General features: G+C 56.0%; 1 protein-coding gene across 1 annotated transcript; it reads left to right on the plus strand.

Annotated features, from left to right (window-relative positions):
• The first annotated feature begins 1,297 nt into the window (after positions 1-1,297).
• On the plus strand, positions 1,298-16,593 carry VPS52 (VPS52 subunit of GARP complex). Its single transcript, XM_056867270.1, has 19 exons — positions 1,298-1,364; positions 1,756-1,808; positions 1,900-1,975; positions 2,907-2,974; positions 3,136-3,311; positions 4,130-4,280; positions 9,086-9,186; positions 9,435-9,567; positions 9,706-9,763; positions 10,336-10,469; positions 10,588-10,743; positions 11,914-12,032; positions 12,402-12,525; positions 13,139-13,234; positions 14,305-14,412; positions 14,542-14,607; positions 14,925-15,036; positions 15,200-15,318; positions 16,436-16,593. Exons 5-19 carry the CDS (start codon positions 3,139-3,141, stop codon positions 16,580-16,582), a joined length of 1,797 nt encoding a protein of 598 aa, XP_056723248.1. The 5' UTR covers positions 1,298-1,364; positions 1,756-1,808; positions 1,900-1,975; positions 2,907-2,974; positions 3,136-3,138; the 3' UTR covers positions 16,583-16,593.
• Positions 16,594-18,008: the final 1,415 nt, after the last annotated feature.

An 18,008-nucleotide genomic window follows, 5' to 3' on the forward strand; every position in this document is an offset into this window, starting at 1 on the left:
CTGTCTTGTCCCCTTTATTACGGAATTTGTGTACAGTGTGAACCGCAACTGCCTGGAGTTGCTAACACGCCTGGACAAACATAGAGGCTTAATGTGCGGGAACAGGCAGGAGTAGCATTTCATGACCTGGAGGGAAATAACATCCCGTTAAGTCTTTTTTTAAAGGAAAGACATATCTTTTTTACTCCGGGCTGTTGCCAGCCCTATGACAGGTGCACCTCTTGAACTTCTGTCTGTCCTCGGTAAGCCCTCTGGGAGGAGGCGATGAAAGGGAACCTCCCTGTGCAGAGGCAGCACACCAGATGGCAAAAGGCTGCTGCTGTCCGGTTTTCCTTGTGGGCTTCCTTGAGGCGTCACTTTAAGCAGAGGCTGGACAAACACTTATCAGGGATGCTCTAGGCTGATCCTGCATTGAGCAGGGGGTTGGACTAGATGGCCTCTATGGCCCCTTTCCAACTCTATGGTTCTATGATCAGGTAGGTAACTGGGGCAGGCAGGAAGCTGGAGGGATGATCTGATCTGGCAGAGCTGTCTGGATCAGGGATTAGTTCACTTCCGGGCACCCCCTATCTGTCAAAAGCTCTTAACCATGCAAAGGAGGAAAGGAACCTCCCTGGTCTGTGGCAGCATAACTGTGAATCTCAGACCTTGAGAGTAAACATTGTGGGGTGTGTGGGGGGAGGCAGTTGTGAATTTCATGCATTGTGCAGGGGGTTGGATTTGATGACTCGGTTGATCCCTTCCAACTCTATGATTCTATGAATATGGGAAGGGCTGTTGCCTTCCTCTGCTGGGAACCAGCTGCTCTCTTAGAGGGACCCCTTTGCCCTGATGTAACAGGGTTACTCTGCTGTTTCTATGAGGCAGTGGAGAAAATGAGTTGCATCTGAAGGTGTCACGAGGGTGGGTGACTCTTTTTTTTTTAACCTGAGGGGCAGCTTAATGGATTCGGAGCTATGAGGAGCAAACAGAGCAAGCCCCACTTCTGTGGCGAGGGGTGCCAAGAGAGGCAATGCTTGGGAACATCCGTGTTGTCCAGCTATGGAGGGCGCATGCGCCCTGCTGGGAAAGAAGGTGCCCCGCCTCACCCCTGCCTGTGAGTGTGCTGCGTGGCCTTTTTGTTATTGGGCCCTGCCTTCCAGAAGGGCCCACTTGAAAGAGGGCAGCTGTCTCCCTTGGAGCCACCTGGAACAGAGTTCAAAGGCCCAGGGAGCTTGAAACAAATTGCAACAAATTGCAGCAAAGTGGGGTTTACTCTCGAGCCCTCTCTCCACTCCAGGGCCCCAGTGAGGAGGACACGCTGCAGCTGAACCTGGGTGATCTGGACCTGACTTCCGAGGAGTTCATCTTGGACGAAGTGGACAGTGAGTCCCCTCCCCTCCCCCTCTGTCCACCAGCAAGGCGGGTTTGTCTTAAGAGAGGGCTGAAGAGATCTCCCCCACCCCCACCCCGTCATTCCCAGGGCAGGAAGGGCTTCACACGCCGCCCCTTCCTTGGTTTTCTACTCGCCCACTGAACCCCGCCTGGCCCCCTCAGCATTGGTCCCAACCCCCCACCCCAGAAGTGGTTTGTGGCCCCGGCAGGCTCCGGGCAGGTTCTGCCGTGGGCTGCCCCTGCCTTGTCTGAAAAGGACCCCTCCCCAGTTGGCAGAGCAGCACTGCCTGCTGGGAATCTGTGTTATACTTGGCAGGGTTTATGGGGGGGAAGGGGCTTCCCAGCTTCCTCCCCCAGCTTCCCTCTGGCATTCTCTTTCAGTCCACATCCAAGCCAATCTGGAGGATGCCCTGGTGCAGGAGGCCTTGAAGACGGTGCGCCCCAAGAGGAGCCGCGGGGGGAGGGGAGGGGGGCTTGGCTGGGGCCTTGGTGACCCCCCCTTTGCCCCTCCCTTTGGCCTTGCAGGGGGTGGACCTGAGGCAGTATTCCAAGCAGGTGGAGCTGGAGCTGCAGCAGATCGAGAACGCCTCCATCAAGGACTGTATCCACCAGCACTGGTATGGTGGGGGGAGTAGGCAGGGAATTGGGCTCTGCCCAGGAGGGGCGCTAAAAGTCACCTTCCACTGAGCCAGACCCCACCCCCACCCCCAGGTCTGTCCTCTGACAAGGGTGGAGGAAGGTCTTTCCCGTCACCTCCAGCCCTGTCCTTTTAAGAGGATGGCGAGACAACCACCTGGCAGCAGTGCTGAGTATATGACTCACCATGAATTCAGGCAGATCCTGAGAAGGGAGGGCAGGAAGGGGTGAGCCGGGGCTCTCGTGGCCCTTTCTGACATGGCCAGGGAAATGCCGCTTGATCACCACTTGGGGGTCAGGAAGCGATTTTCCTCCAGGCCAGGTTGGCCAGGGATCCTGTAGGGGTTTTCCCATCTTCTGGGCAAGGAGTAGGGGGCTATTGGGGGAGTGCGGGGGGAGGCAGCGGTGAATTTCCTGCCTTGTGCAGGGGGTTGGACTTGATGACCCTTGAGGTGCCCTCCAGCCCTCTGGTTTCTGTGTTTTTATGACATTGCATTTCGGAGCTTTTTCATACAAAGCTAGATTCTCCACCACTGAGCTGAGCCCCCCCCCCCCCAAAAAAAAGTTGGCTTTGTCCACAAGAGTTTTGGGTTAGGGTCGCCATGTTGGCCTGCAGCTGAACAGCCAGATCTAAGTCCAGCAGCAGCTTATCTGGTATCTGACCAAGGGGGCTCTGACTCGCAAAAGTGTATCCCCCCCGAAGATCTCATGCATCTCTAAGGTGCTTATGTTCTTATGCTGCTGGACTTGGATCTCTTTGTCCCCCAGAGGCGCCTGGGCCTGGACTTCCCAATGGAGTGTGGTTGGGGTGGGGGGCGGGGCGTCCTCTGTGTGTGGGGAGGGGCGTCCCCCTGCACTCCTGCCCAGCAGTGGTTCTCCTTAGCGGCCTCCTCCAGACATCAAGGAGAGCAAGAACATTGCCTCTCTGCACACCCAGATCACAGCCTGTGACGCTGTCCTGGAGGTGAGTTGGTCGGCGCCGCTTTGTTTGACGGCGCCGGATCGTTTCCATCTGGGGCCTCCCTGCCGGATCCTTCTGGGCTGGTGGCTGAGCTGGTTCTGGGCTTCTCTTCTGCACATCCGGCTTCTTTCTGACCCCTCCTCCCCGCCCCTCCCTACCCGCAGCGCATGGAGTCCATGCTGAGCTCCTTTCAGTCCGACCTGAGCAGCATCAGCTGCGAGATCCAGACGCTGCAGGAGCAGTCGGTGGCCATGAACGTCCGCCTGCGCAACCGCCAGGCCGTCCGCGGCCGCCTTTCCCAGCTGGTGGACGAGCTGGTGGTGCCCAACGTCATGATCAGGTGTGGGTTTTCCCGGGGTGGGGGGAAGGGTGCAGGCCTGAGGGAAGGAGGAGCCAAGAAAACCCAGGAGGGAGTTCGTGGTGTGTCAGCTGGTTCAGGACAGATCTCAGCTGCCTGCAAAATATGGCTTCTCTGCTCTCCCTGCCCTGGAAACCTTCCTGGCAGGGGAGGATCCGGGGTCTTGGGCAGACCCTGGCCCATGAGGAGCGGAGATGCTGCCAGAGATCGCACCAGGGACTTTCCCCATGCAAAGCAGGGGCTCCTTCACTGGGCCATGACCCTTCTCCCAACATGGGAGAGGTTGTAGCCCAGGGGCCAAACTGAGCTACAAGCGTGTCAAGGCGTGCTACTGGATCATGACTTATGCAGTGGCAGCCCCATGATCGGCCCAAGGTCCCTGGCAGAGGAGGGTTCTTCCCCTCAGGAGGATGTGTGTGGCTCAGTTGGCAGAGCCCCTGCTTGGCATGCAGAAGGTGCCCGGTTCAATCCCCGGCAGCATCTCCATTTTTTAAAAAAGGATAATGTCGTAGGTGAGGGGAAAGACCTCTTTGCCTGAGACCCTGGAGAGCCGCTGCCAGTCTGAGTAGGCAAGACGCACCTTGATGAACCAGGCGTGGCTCCCAGGTCTCATGGGGGGGGGCAGGGGATGGTTGAGAGAGAGGAGGGGGGAGAGTTGGGGGAGGACCGGTGGTGAATCCTGCGGGTTGAGGGGAGAAGGCCCTGCCGGGGCTGGGGGTTGGGGCCGGGGGTCGCATCTGTCCTCTTGCCTCTGGCATGGGGGGGTCACCTGACACTGGGCCCCCTCCCTCTCCCTGCAGCACCATCCTGGAGACGCCAGTGACGGAGCAGGCCTTCCTGGAGCAGCTGCACGAGCTGAACAACAAGATCAACGCGGTGAAGGAGCAGGCCTTCCGTGAGACCATGGCCTGCGCCGATGTGGCCGACATCCTGGACAAGCTCAAGGCCAAGGTGAGGGGCCAACCCCCACCCTGTGTCGCGCACAGCTTGTCTGGACTTCAGGAGTTTACCTGGTAGCAACTTCACACCACGCAGTTCTGCTATGTACAGTTTATTTACAATATCTACACAGAGTCCTTTGGCTGTTAACATTCACAGCTCTGAGCATCAAAGTGCTTCGCCAGCATATATATTTCAGGCAATAGGTAACTTACATTCACTATACAGACTTATATACACATTCATGACCAATCACAGTTCACCTGAGATGAGTCATTCTGGAAATCCCCATTCCTGGCTGTACAAACTGGATCAGACCAGTCTCATCACATGACTTAGCTGTTACTCTGATCAGTATGATCTGTTTAGCAAACTGCAGACTAGGCATAACTTTGACATATGTTGACACGCCTCCCTAGTCAAACGTTTGTTAAACACAGCCATTTCTTTAAGTATTGAAACCTTTCAGTATTCAAACATTTCAGTCTCCTGGCTTAGTTCAAACCAACCATTCTCATTTCTGGAGACTTGCCCCCCTAGGTAATTCTTAATTGGGCCTAGATGTTTCCTGTCCAACCACCTGCGTAAATCCCCTTGCAACTAATCTTGCCTTATATTTAACATTTCCATTTGGCAAGGTTTTGAGTCTGTACAACCAACGGCAACTCAGAGTTTTCTTATCTGCCGGCAATTCAGATAAGGAAAATACTTCATTTGACACCAATGAGTGATATTCCGCCTCCATGGCTTGCAGCCAGGCATTTCTCTCTTCTGAGGCTAGACTTAACACATCATTGTAATCAGTTGGAACTTTAACAAACACATGGTTAGCAGTTACACCATACCTTTGAGGTGGAATACCTTTTGTAGATCTAGAGGACACTCTTGGCACTGCTCTCTGATCTGCACTTTGCACACTCTCAGAGTCTGCATGTATTGGTGACTGCACCTCCTGTTTCACCTCTGGCATGTTATCAGAATCATTATTCATAGGTAACAGTACTGTGGATGGTAATTGGTTTGCATGTATTTTAGGCCAATTAGCATCCTCACAGAATGAAGCTGAACGACTGAAACTTAATGTATTCTGGTTATTTACAAAACGGTAAGATTTCATTCCTGTCTGATACCCCAGGAATGTCAACTTTTTTGCTCTTTCACCACCTTTCCTCCGTTGTTTCAGTGGTATATTAACCCATGCTTTACTGCCAAATATCCTGATATGATCCAAACTGGGATCTTTCCCATACAAAGCCTTGTATGGAATGTTATTTGTGGCACTTGTCCAAATTCTATTTGATATATAACAAGCATTTTTTGCCGCTTCAGCCCAGAACATTTTTGGCAATCCAGCATCAAGTAGCATTGATTTTATCATTGTTTGCAGTACTCCTGCCTTTCTTTCTGCAACACCATTTTCCTGACTCATAGATACATTAGCAATTCTGTGTTCAATACCTTGAGTCTTAAACCAATGAGCCATTTCACCAGACATGTACTCGCCCCCAAAATCACTTTGGAACTTACAAATTTTATGCCCCAATTGCCTTTGCACATTGTTAGCCCACATCTTTATAGTATCACACACCTCTGACTTCTTTGCTATGGGATACACCCATGTGAACCTTGTGGCATCATCTATCAAAAGAAGAAGATATTTTCTTTTAGATATACTGTCTGGGAAAGGGCCTACCAGATCACTATGAACAAGATATAGAGGGGTTTTTGTTACTCTGTCACTCCTTGGTGCAACTGGGTGTGCTTTAGATTTACTTTGCTTGCACACATCACAATCCAGATATGTTTTGCACCCTTCAACCTTCTCTTTGCCCAGCATGGCAAGAGTTTTATTCAAGGTACCCCAACCCACATGGCCAAGTTTTCTATGTAGCAAATGTATACATTTATGGTGTGGGTTTTTATTTAACACTGTTTGTGCTTTACCTGCCATGTTCTCTAGCACATACACATTATCTTTCAATTTCCCCACTGCCATAATTTTATCACCTTTGAGAATATTACAGCACTTATTTCTGAAAGTCACACTGAATCCTGCAGAATCTAGTGCACTTATACTTAATAAGTTTCTCTCAAGAGAGGGTATACAAAGCACATCATTGAATGTATGGTTTAAACTTCCAAACATTACACTTCCTTCACAGGAAACAGTTGCAGAACGTCCATCTGCCAAACTTACATGACCTAACGCCGATTGATGTGAGTTCATTAGTAGTCTTTCCTCCCTCACAAATATTTGTGAAGCTCCTCAGTCAATTATCCAAGAGTCATTCAGGGAGTCTGGACTCACTCTCACCAGCGTAGCTTGCTGTTTGGTCACAACTTGAGTCTTTTTTCCTTCTCTGTATTTTCTTGCAGCAGGGCAAAATCTTTGAATGTGTCCCTCTTTCCCACATCTGAAACATCTCTTTACACGTAACGCCACTGGTATAGGCTTACTTGCTTCACAGCTGAGGCTTGTATCCTTCCTTATCTCTTGCTTGGCACAGCTCCCGGTCTGGCCGGCTGCCAACTCCCGTTGCATATATCTCGTCTCCTCTGATAATAACCTCCCTGTGAGGTATTGCAGAGATAACGTTGCTGCATCCACAGATTCAAGGGCTGAGATAAGTGGGTCGAAACGCTCCGTCAGGGAACTTAAAACTATAAACACCTGGTCCTGGTCAGAAATCTGCTTTCCCCTCTGAGCCAGCAGTTGAAAATACGTGGCTAAGGTGTTCAAATGAGCTCTGACACTCTCATTTGGCTCCATAGTCTTTCTATACATCCTTCTCATGAGGGAAATAAGAGATCCAGCCGTGTCTTGCACATATACAGCCTTGAGGCTATTCCAGGCATCTTTAGCTGACCCCTGTCCCGCCACATGCACCAACTGGTCATCAGCAACACTTAATATCAACGTGGCCAATGCCTTCTGGTCTTTTAAACTTTCCTCAGGCGTGGGAGCTTGTGGGGGAGAATCCACATACGTCCACAATGACTCACGCTTAAGATAATGCTCCATTCGCAGAGACCACACGGCATAGTTATCTGCAGTCAGTTTATCAACCAGCAGGGCAGAAGCAGCTTGCGCCATGATATCTTCTCCCACCGGCAGTAGCTGATTATCTTCCCCTGGTTCCTCCTCCGACTCTTTGTCAGAAACAACTGAACCGTCTGCAGACTGTACATCAAGGTCCTCAGCGTCGCTGGCCTCTGTAGACATCCAAACTGCTCACAGCAGCAACTCACGGCAGTAGCTCACCAACTCCAATAGAACCTCCAGCTCTCAGCGCAATCTATCTGGGCCCATAACCCTGTCGCGCACAGCTTGTCTGGACTTCAGGAGTTTACCTGGTAGCAACTTCACACCACGCAGTTCTGCTATGTACAGTTTATTTACAATATCTACACAGAGTACTTTGGCTGTTAACATTCACAGCTCTGAGCATCAAAGTGCTTCGCCAGCATATATATTTCAGGCAATAGGTAACTTACATTCACTATACAGACTTATATACACATTCATGACCAATCACAGTTCACCTGAGATGAGTCATTCTGGAAATCCCCATTCCTGGCTGTACAAACTGGATCAGACCAGTCTCATCACATGACTTAGCTGTCACTCTGATCAGTATGATCTGTTTAGCAAACTGCAGACTAGGCATAACTTTGACATATGTTGACACCCTGAACAGAGGGGAAAGCCCCCCCTCCCCCCATGGCAGCAGGGCTGGCTAGTTTCTCGCTGGGAGGAGAGGCCTCTGGCCACCCCCCTGTTTTTTGCCCCCCGTGAGGGCAGGCGACGCCGTCAAGTGGGCTGTGGAGGTCTCCAGCTTCTGAGGTTGCTCGGGGAGGCTCCAGCGGAGGGTGGCCTGTGCCCTCAAGGGGTCTTGTGGCCCTTCCCCTCTCTAGAGTTCTCAGGTCTGGGGCGTCCCTCCCTGAGGAGGTGAGCTGTGGACCTGGGGTGGGGCAGAGCCACAGGGAAGCGTGAGGCAGGCCCGTCTGGACCTCTGCCCCCCCTTTAGGTGCTGCTAATTCCACCAACAGCGTGCCCCCCCCATGGCGTTTCTTCTGGGGTGGTTTTCCCAACACGTAGTCTGAAGGGATGGGCCCCGTTTCCTGGAAGCTCTTCCTATGCCCCTGTGAGACTGTGGGGCAGCTTGAGCTGTGCAGTGGGGGGGGGAAGTGGGGGTCGCGCATGCCAAGGGGCTGAAATGCTGCATTTCTTAAGTGGGTTCCTAAATGTGACCGCCAGAAAGATGATGGGAGGCGGTTTGACGCAAGTGTCCTTCTGAAAATGTGACAAGCGAAGCTTTGACCCCAGCGCTGCTTCCCCTCCCCGGGTACTTTTCTGTGGGGCTTGGTGTGGGGCTGAATGTCATATTCCCTCCTCCTCCTCCTATGGTGATCCTTGTTGGGCAGACTTCTTTGCAGCCTTCCTCTGCCCTTCTGCTGCTCTAGAAGCGGGGCGGGGCTGGGGGCTTGGTCCAGGCACGGGAGCCAAGACCCCTGAGCAGCCTCTTGAGTAAAGAGGTTGAAGCTGCCGGAAGGGGCCAAGGGTCTTCTGGGAAGAGGAGGAGGGGGCCGCTCCAGTCCTTCCTCCTTTCTTTTTCGTGTCTGCCTGGGGTGGGGGTGAGTCTGCTGAAAGAAGGCTGGGGTGGAGGGTGTCCCTCCCCTGAGAGCCGTCTTCTTTCCCCTGGACTTGGGATCTCTCCTTGGGCTGCAGTGAGAGGACCGTGGCGGCTCAGAGACGGGTGCGAGTCGCTTTTGCTGGGCTGCCCTCTGCCTGACGCCCCCCCTCTCCCCTCTTCCAGGCGGTGGCCAAGATCCGGGAATTCATCTTGCAGAAAATCTACTCTTTCCGCAAACCGATGACCAACTACCAGATCCCCCAGAATGCCCTGCTCAAGTACAGGTGGGGGAGGGTTGGCCCTTGTGCTAGAGTGGGGGTGGGGGTTCACGCTCTGGGGGCTTCACTGGGTTTGTGTCTGTCTCTGGGGAGGGGGTTCCGTCCTGCAGCTCGCAGAGCATCCCGAGTGCAGGCTGCTGAGTCTCCCGCCATGCCTGGGTTCGGCTCCGAGGGCCCAATCTGCCCCTGTGCCACAGGTTGGGGGCGAGGTGGGGTGCTCTCCTGAGGCCCCTACCCTTCTCTTCCGGGGGCAGGTTTTTCTACCAGTTCCTGCTGGGGCACGAACGGTCGGTGGCCAAGGAGGTGCGGGATGAGTACCTGGAGACCATGAGCAAGATCTACCTCAGCTACTTCAAGTCCTACACCACCCGCCTGATGAAGGTGCAGGTGAGAGAAACGGGTGGGGGGAGCTAGTTCTGGTCCCTTGGGGGTGCCCCGCGGACCCCCCCCCCTTCCCTCTCCAAACCCTGAGCTTCTTGGCCTGTTTCTTTTTGTCTGATTTTCTCCTCTCTTCCCCTCCTGCAGTACGAGGAAGTGGCTGAGAAGGACGACCTCATGGGGGTGGAAGACACCGCCAAGAAAGATATCCTCGCCTGTGGGAGGTGGGCAGGGAGGGATTGGTCAGTCTTCTGAGAGGGGGAGAGAGAGGGAGGGAGAGAGAGATGGCCTTGTGAGTCCTTAGCTGCAATGGGACTCGAACACAAGGCCGAAACCCCCTCTCCATCCCCTGAGTCATCTTCAAGACCAGAAGATCAGATCCAACGGGTTGAAATTAAATTGAAAGAGTTTCCGTCTAAATATTAGGAAGAATTTTCTAGCAGTTAGAGCGGTTCCTCAGTGGAACAGGCTTCCTCGGGAGGTGGTGAGCTCTCCTTCCCTGGAGGTTTTTAAGCAGAGGCTATATGGCCATTTGTCAGCAATGCTGATTCTATGAACTTAGGCAGTTCGTGAGAGGGAGGGCATCTTGGCCATCTCCTGGGCCCTGGGTGTGTGTGGGGGAGGTAGTTGTTAATTTCCTGCATTGTGCAGGGGGTTGGACTAGATGACCCTGGTGGTCCCTCCTAACTCTATGATTCTGTGATTCTAAGCTCCCCCCCCCCGCCACCCCTTGAGCAGGGGGCCTTGTTACTTGGTGGCCCTTGACTCTCCTGCCACGCTTCTTCTCGAAGCCGTCGCTCCGGAACCGCAACACGATCTTCACCCTGGGGAACCGCGGGAGTGTCATCGGGGGGGCTGAGCTGGAGGGACCCATCATCGTCCCCCACAGCGCCCAGAAGAGCGACGTCCGGGTAAGCGATGGGCTTGAGGGCCAAGTAGCAGAGGGGGCTGGGGGCCCGGGCACCTGTCTCCTTGGAGGGGAGGGTTGTCTGTGTTGTGCCCTCTAGCCCCGCCCTCTTCTGCCTCCAGTACCCCTTCGAGTCGCTCTTCCGCAGCCAGCATTACGCCCTGCTGGACAACAGCTGCCGGGAGTACCTCTTCCTCTGTGACTTCTTCCTGGTGACGGGCAGCCCAGCCCTGGACCTCTTCAATGCCGTCATGGGGAAGACCCTGGCCATGTTCCTCGTGAGTTGGGGGCCGGGGAGCGGGACAGGCCAGCGTGGTGGTGTGGTTAAGACCGGTGGACTCTAATCTGGAGAACCGGGTTCGATTCCCCACTCCTCCACATGAAGCCAGCTGGGTGACCTGGGGCCAGTCACAGCTCCACCTACCTCACAGGGTGTCTGTTGTGGGGATAGGATGGGAAGGAGATTGTAAGCTGATTTGATTCTTTTTAAAAGGTAGAGAACATCAGCATATAAAAACCAATTATTCTTCTGTGAGATGCCCCGGTATCTCCAGTTAAAAGTACCAGGCAGGTAGGTGATGGGAAGGACCCCTGCCTGAGATCCTGGAGGAGCCGCTGGCCGGTCTTGTTTGTGGCTTCCTAGAGGCACCTGGTTGGCCACTGTGTGAACAGACTGCTGGACTTGATGGGCCTTGGTCTGATCCAGCATGGCCTTTCTTATGTTCTTATGTTCTTAAGGCAGCTTCATGTGTTCTTCTGTTTCCCTGCCCTCTCTGTTGCGTAGTTTATGGAGAAATGGGAATATTTTGCTGGAGGGTCAGGAATTGGCCCCCTGCTCAGTCACCTGTGGTCTTTTATTATGAGTATTTATAATTGCAGTTGTATTGACATGATAGCCATGTTTAAATATTTGAAGGGATGTCATGTTGATGAGGGAACTAGCTTGTTCTCTGTTGCTTCAGAGACTAGGACACGGAGTAATGGATTTAAACTAAGAGAAAAGCAATTCCACCTAAACATTAGGAAGAACGTCCTGACGGTGAGGGCGGTTCGACGGTGGAATGCGCTGCCTCGGAGGGTGGTGGAGTCCCCGTCTTTGGAGGTCTTTAAGCAGAGGCTGGATGGCCATCTGTCGGGAGGGGGGAGGTAGTTGTTAATTTCCTGCATTGAGCAGGGGGTTGGACTAGATGACCCTGGTGGTCCCTTCCAACTCTGATTCTATGATTCTATGACATAGTCGGCCGTCTTGAATACTGCAAGGCAGAAAGGGGGCTAACAAATGTTTTATGCAAACCCTGCCCTTGGCAGAAGGAGGGTGAGCAATCCGCTCCCCGGGGGCTCCTCAGGCCGGGGGGGGTGCTCTTAATCCAGCTCTTTTGGAGGGAGAGGCGCCCCCCTTCCCGTGCCTGACCCTCCCTGCATCTCCCGCTCTGCCCCCCCCCCCGCAGAAGCACATGGACGCCTACGTGAGCGACTGCTACGACAGCATCGCCGTCTTCCTCTGCATCCACATCGTCCTGCGCTTCAAGGCCATCGTGGCCAAGAGGAACGTCCCGGCCATCGACAAGTGAGCAACGCCTCCCTCCCTCTCCCCTGGAGGGCTCAGCTGGGCCAAGAGCGCGCAGCCGGTCGTCTTTCAGTGCTGCCTGAAGCCCCCTGCGGCACACCCAGAGTGCCCCGGTGTCTGAAAGGGCCAGCCCCCTCAGGGTAGCCTCCACCCCTCCTCCCTGCAATGCCCTTTCTGGCCGTGCCCCAGCGTGGCTGTGGCTGCTGGCCCAGGAAACAGAAGACCACTCTTGACACCTGTTGCTGAGTGCTCTGCTCCACCACCCATCCCTTCTTTCCTCCTGCCAGTGCTGAACCCCTCCCCAATCACACAGGCCCCGGGTGGGTCTCCCCTTCCGAGGTCTGGCCCTGAAGGCTGCTTCTCCTGCAGGTATTGGGACACCCTGCTGGAGATGCTGTGGCCCCGTTTCGAGCACATTCTGGAGCTGAACATCCAGAGCATCCAGAACACGGACCCCCAGAAGCTGGGCTTCCTTGACACGCGCCCCCACTACGTAAGTGGGGAGGGGCAGGGGGGCCTTCCCCCCCTGATGCCTGATCCAGCGCCATCTTGGGGGAGTGGGGCTGGGCAGAGAAACCCTTCCCTCTCCCTTTGGCCAGGGAGAGCATCTCTGTGCAAGCGACCTACGGAACTCCTGGACACAAGGTGGGGGAGGGCTTATGGCTGCTCACCTCCTTCAGGTTCGGTGGGAAGGGCTGGTTGGGTGCTGGAGGGTTCTCAGCGCCTGCACTTCAGAGCATCTTCCTGTTTGAGCATGGGAAGAAGAAATTGGGAAGAGCCCCCCAAGGCCTGGGGGTTCCTTGGAATAGCGTATCTACCCGGGGTGGGGAGGTGTATTTGTCCCACAGAGAGCCAGCGTGGTGTCGTGGTTAAGAGCGGTGGACTTTAATCTGGAGAAAAGGATTCAATCCTCTCCTCCACATGAAGCCTGCCAGGTGACCTTGGGCCAGTCACAGTTCTCTCAGAGCTCTCTCAGCCCCACCTGCCTCACAAGGTGTCTGTTCTGGGGAGGGGAAGGAAATTGTCAGCCGCTTTGAGACTCCTTAAAGGTAGAGAAAAAGCAGGGTTATAGAAACCAGCTCTTCTTCTCCCCACCCACCCCCCAGATCACCCGCCGCTACGCAGAGTTTTCCTCCGCCATCGTCAGCATCAACCAGACGTTCCCCCACGACCGGACGTTGACTCTGCTGGGGCAGCTTCAGGTAGGCGGGGGCTGGGGGGGGGCTCTGTCGGGAACAGCCAGATCCACAGGTGAAGAGTGTGGACGGGGGAGGCTGAGAGACCAGGGGCTCTCTGTGCTGTGCTGAAGCATGGGGGGGGGAGACAGAGTTGGGCTGGAGAATTTGGGCAAGTCACGGGGCGGGGGCTAGGGGTGGGGAGGCAGCCGGTTTGCTTGCAGAGGGCTGCAGCCTCTGTCGCCAAGGACGTGGAGAGGCTGCGGGTCAGAGGAAAGAGGAGGGGGCTAGATCTGCCGGGCGTTTGTCCCACGGCTGGCTTCCTCAGGTCGTAGGGAGAGAGGGAGGGAGGGGCCCACAGTGCAGTGGGGGAGCAGAAGTGACCCCCCCCAAGCTCCACCCCCGGCCTCAGGAGGGAGGGGCTCCTATTGGGTCTGCCTCATGTGAGGCGTGTCCCCAGATCGGCCTGTGAGTGTCCATAGCAGATGGCGGATTTGAACCTAGTTCTACACCAGGGGTGTCAAACTTGAGAGCTCTTCATCCAGCCCGCGAGCCAGCCGAGGAAGTCCCCACCCCCAGTCCTAATCTGGACTGGCGAGGCAGGGCCCGGCCCGACCGAGTGACATATATCCGTCCCTCGTGACAATTGAGTTTGACGCTCCTATAATCTGCACTCTAACCACTCCACCCAACTGCCTGTCCCAGGGCAGAGAAAAGAGTCTTTTCCTGTCTCTCATGGGCAGAGGCTCCAAAGGGGCAAAGGGGACCTGTCCTGCTTGAAGCTTCTTTGAATTCATGGCCCCTACCTGCCCTGTGGCTCCTTCCGGTGGCTCAGAAGGGCCTTCAGCACGGGAGGACCAGAGCCCTTCTGCTGGGGCCCAAAGACCCGTCCGAGCCGGCCTCCCGTTGCCCACTCAGAGACACCCCCCACCCCCAGAGTGACGGCTGCAGAGGTTCATGCCGGTTGGCGAGGAAGCAGCAACTGGCGAGGCTTCCCCCTGGTGCTTTCTGGGGGGCAGCCAGGGGTCCTGGGTATTGCCTCTTTCTCCCAGAGACAGCCTCTCTTTCTCTCCGCCCCCGCCCCCCCCCCCCACCAGGCAGAGGTGGAGAACTTTGTTCTGCGAGTGGCGGCCGAATTCTCCTCCCGCAAAGAGCAGCTCATCTTCCTGATCAACAACTACGACATGATGTTGGGGGTCCTCATGGTGAGCCCCGTGGAGCAGGGCTGGGGCACGGGGGAGGGGCCAGGCCACCCTGGGGCCCCTGGCACGTGTGTGAGGAGGGGAGGCAATTTCCGCCGGCCGGCCTCTGACCCTGCTCTGGCCTCTCCCCAGGAACGAGCCGTGGAGGAGAGCAAAGAGGTGGACGGCTTCCAGCAGCTGCTGAACGCTCGGACCCAGGTGAGCAGATCCCGAGGGGGCGGGGGGGGGGCCCTCCTGCATCCGGATCCAGGGGACGGGCAGCCAGGTGAACTGGGGATTGTTTGGAGCAGGTGAGGGCCGGTTCCCGGCAGGGTGTGGAGGCAGGAGCCTTGCTGCCTCTGGTCTCTCCTTGGGTGCCCATGAGGACTAGGCGCTTGAAAGTGAGCCATTGCTGGACAGGGAGACCACCCCAGGTGGCATGAAGAAGAGCAGCCGGCGTGCGGGGGGGGGGGGGCTGCAGGTTTCCTGTCCTCAGGGCTCTCTCGCTTTCTCCCCCCTGCCTCCCACCACCCCAGGAATTCATTGAGGAGCTCTTGGCCCCCGGCTTTGGGGGCATGATTGCCTTTGTGAAGGAGGCTGAGGCGCTGGCGGAGCGGGGCCAGCTGGAGCGGCTGCGCGGGGAGGAAGGTGAGTCACCTGCTTGTGGCGGGGGGTGGGGGAGGACCAGGAAGGGCCGCTTTCCAAACCCAGGCCTCCCCTCGATTATTGTCAGCCGCCTTAAATCCAGAGGAAAGGCGGGATATAAACGTTTCCAGAAATAAACCGGTGGCCCGGCTCCCTGCTTCCGCAGCCCGGGTGACGCAGCTGGTGCGAGGATTTGCCGGGACGTGGAAGGCGGCCGTGGAGTCCCTCAGCCAGGATGTGATGCGCTCCTTCACCAACTTCAAGAACGGCACCACCATCATCCAGGTGGGGCACAGACCAGGGCGGGGGAGGTAGGAAGGGGCCTTGGATGGAGGTCAGGAGGCTTGAGGTCCAGAGTTTGCACTGATCCGTGGCTGGAACCCCCCAAAGGTTTCCTGGCCTCTCCCTCCCCACCCCTTGCATGAGATGGGTTCAGGGGAACAGCGCCGTCAGGAAGGGGAGCCCATTCACAAGTTCCCCCACCCGGAAATGGCCCCTGCTCCCCTATTTTGCTTCTCCCTTTAGGACAGTCCCTGGCTGAGGACTCAGCCCGACAGGATGCTGGGATTGTCAGCCCCAGAGGCCCCATGCGGATTCTTCCTTGTGACTTGGCTTTGCACCTCAGCCTGATTTGGGCTGCCCTGGCACCCTTTGCCACCTCCTCCGTGGGAAATACTGCCAACCTGCCAGAGCAGTGGTTATCTCCAAGGCCCGGGGACGGGTTGTGTTGGGCGAAAGGTCCCGGGGCAAACGTGGGCACCGCCTCCTTAAGAGTCAGGGCCCAGACTCCCTGGCAAGCCCTTCCTTCCCCCATCTGCAGGAGGAGGCCTGCTGTAGGGGGCAGAGGGTTAGGGTCAGCCCCCCCCAGGCAAGCACTTTCTGGTGCCAAGGGCTGCTTTTCCTAGTGGGGAGGATTCACTCTCCACCACCACCCCAGCTTGAGAACATACACGCGCAGTGGCCTCCGTCCCTCAAAGTCCGTCTCATCTACTCAGACTGGCAGCGGCTCTCCAGGGTCTGAACGTTTTGAGGGTCTTGAACCTTTTGTAACTGGAGATGCAGCCGAGGATTGAGCCGGTGACCCTTCTGCGTGTGAAGCAGAGGCTCTCCCACTGAGCCACGGCCCCTCCCCTTTCCTTATTTGGCCATCAGGTGAGACCTGGACAGGGTTTGGCCCCAGGGCCTCTGGCTTTGGGCCCTCCTGTGCAGGCACCTGCGTCCTTTCCGGTTCTCCTCCCCAACTCAGTTGCCTTCCCGGGGCCGGCAGAGTGGTGTCTTGAGGGGGGAGGAGCTTGAGCAGGAGGGCGGAGCCTTAGGGCTTGTGTGTGTGTGTGTGTGTGTGGCTGGCTAGAGGCTTTTTGCCTCCCCCCCTTTCACACCCCCTCCCCATCTCTCCCTGCAGGGGGCGCTGACGCAGCTGATCCAGTACTACCACCGCTTCCACAAGGTCATGGGGCTGGCCCCTCTCAAGGCCCTGCCGGTCCGCTCAGAGCTCATCAACATCCACCACCTCATGGTCGAGGTGAAGAAGCACAAGCCCAACTTCTGAAGTGGGGGGAGAGAGGGAGGGGTGTGTGCTGTCGCTGCTGCCCCTCATTCTGGGTGGGAGAACACAGCCTCCCTTGGCCAGTGAGACAAGCTCCCGCCGGTGTCTGTCTGTGTTTTTGCTTTGTACAGTTGAAATAAAGTCTCTTGCAGTTCAGTTTGGAAATCCTCCTCTCCTTTGCGGGGTGTGGGGGAGAAAGACATTTCCATCCTTGGCCTTGGGGTGGGGGGCAGAGCGGGGCTGGTGCTTCCAAACTATCCCCCCCCCCTGCGGGGGCCTTTGCCGCCAGCCTGCCTTTAGCCCCACTTGGTTGTGTCGTGGGAGGGGGAGATCCAGAGCCAAGACTCCTTCTGGCTCTGCTGAAACATGAGTTTCCCCAGCTGGAAGTGAGCCTTTCGTTAAAGGAACAACAGTGCAGGACAGTTGCGCGTGGGGGTGCAGCAACCCCCACCCCATGTCACACTTCAATAGCCTTACTGGGCAGCACCTTGTCATTAGGAAAGGAGGGGGGAACGGGCAACTGGGCAACTGGAACGGCTGAATCCTCAGCTTTCATGGCTGGAAGATGAAACAGCCAAGGCTGCAGCCCGAAAGGAGGGGCGAGAACGTCCCTCCCCAAAATAATATTCACTCCTGGCCCAGGAGCTGGAGGGCCTGTCTCAGTCCTGCCCCTCGGCTGCCTCAGGAGAGGGAAGTTGGCCGGCACCTCTGGGGCCACTTTGGGGACAGGAAGCAATTTTCCTCCAGGCCAGTTTGGCCAGGGATCCTGGAGGAGTTTTTTTTGGGGGGGGGCATCTTCTGGGCATGGAGTAGGAGGTCACTGTGTGTGTGTGGGGGTACTTGTGAATTTCCTGCCTTGTGCAGGGGGTTGGGCTAGATGACCCTGGTGGTCCCTTCCAACTCTATGATGCTCTAATTCTTCCGTTCTGCACTTTCTGCCCAGACCCCTGTCCAGAGGGGCAAGCGTGGCAGAGACTCTTCCCCCCGTGGCTCGGGCTGAAATCTTGTGCCTCTCATAAAAGACGGGGCCCGGGCCTGTCAAGGCACCTTCCCTGCCTGGCCCTCGGTTGCCTCAAAAACAGGTTCGCTCTGGAAGACGCTCTGAAACAACACGCCGGTGCCTTTGGGCTGGGGTCCCAGGGGCGTAGGGGACCTCTCTGCTCTCTCTGATGCAAGAGCCCCCATCCCACCGGGGATTAGGACCCCCAAGGCAGCTCTGGAAGACAGCCGAAGCCGAAATAAGAGACCCGAAGAAAGCAGCAAAATTAGAGATGATCTATTACACAATACAATTTCCACAATTACTTACAAAACATTACACAAACGGCCGTGTGTGGGCATGCCTGTTTTCCAGCACCAGAGGGCACCCTTTGCTGCTTTTTAGAAAACCAAAAAGCCGAAGGGGGGGGGGCACCCAAAATAATAATAA

Source organism: Euleptes europaea, chromosome 1 (assembly GCF_029931775.1).
Source record: "Euleptes europaea isolate rEulEur1 chromosome 1, rEulEur1.hap1, whole genome shotgun sequence".
In the NCBI taxonomy this organism is placed as follows: Eukaryota; Metazoa; Chordata; class Lepidosauria; order Squamata; family Sphaerodactylidae; genus Euleptes; species Euleptes europaea.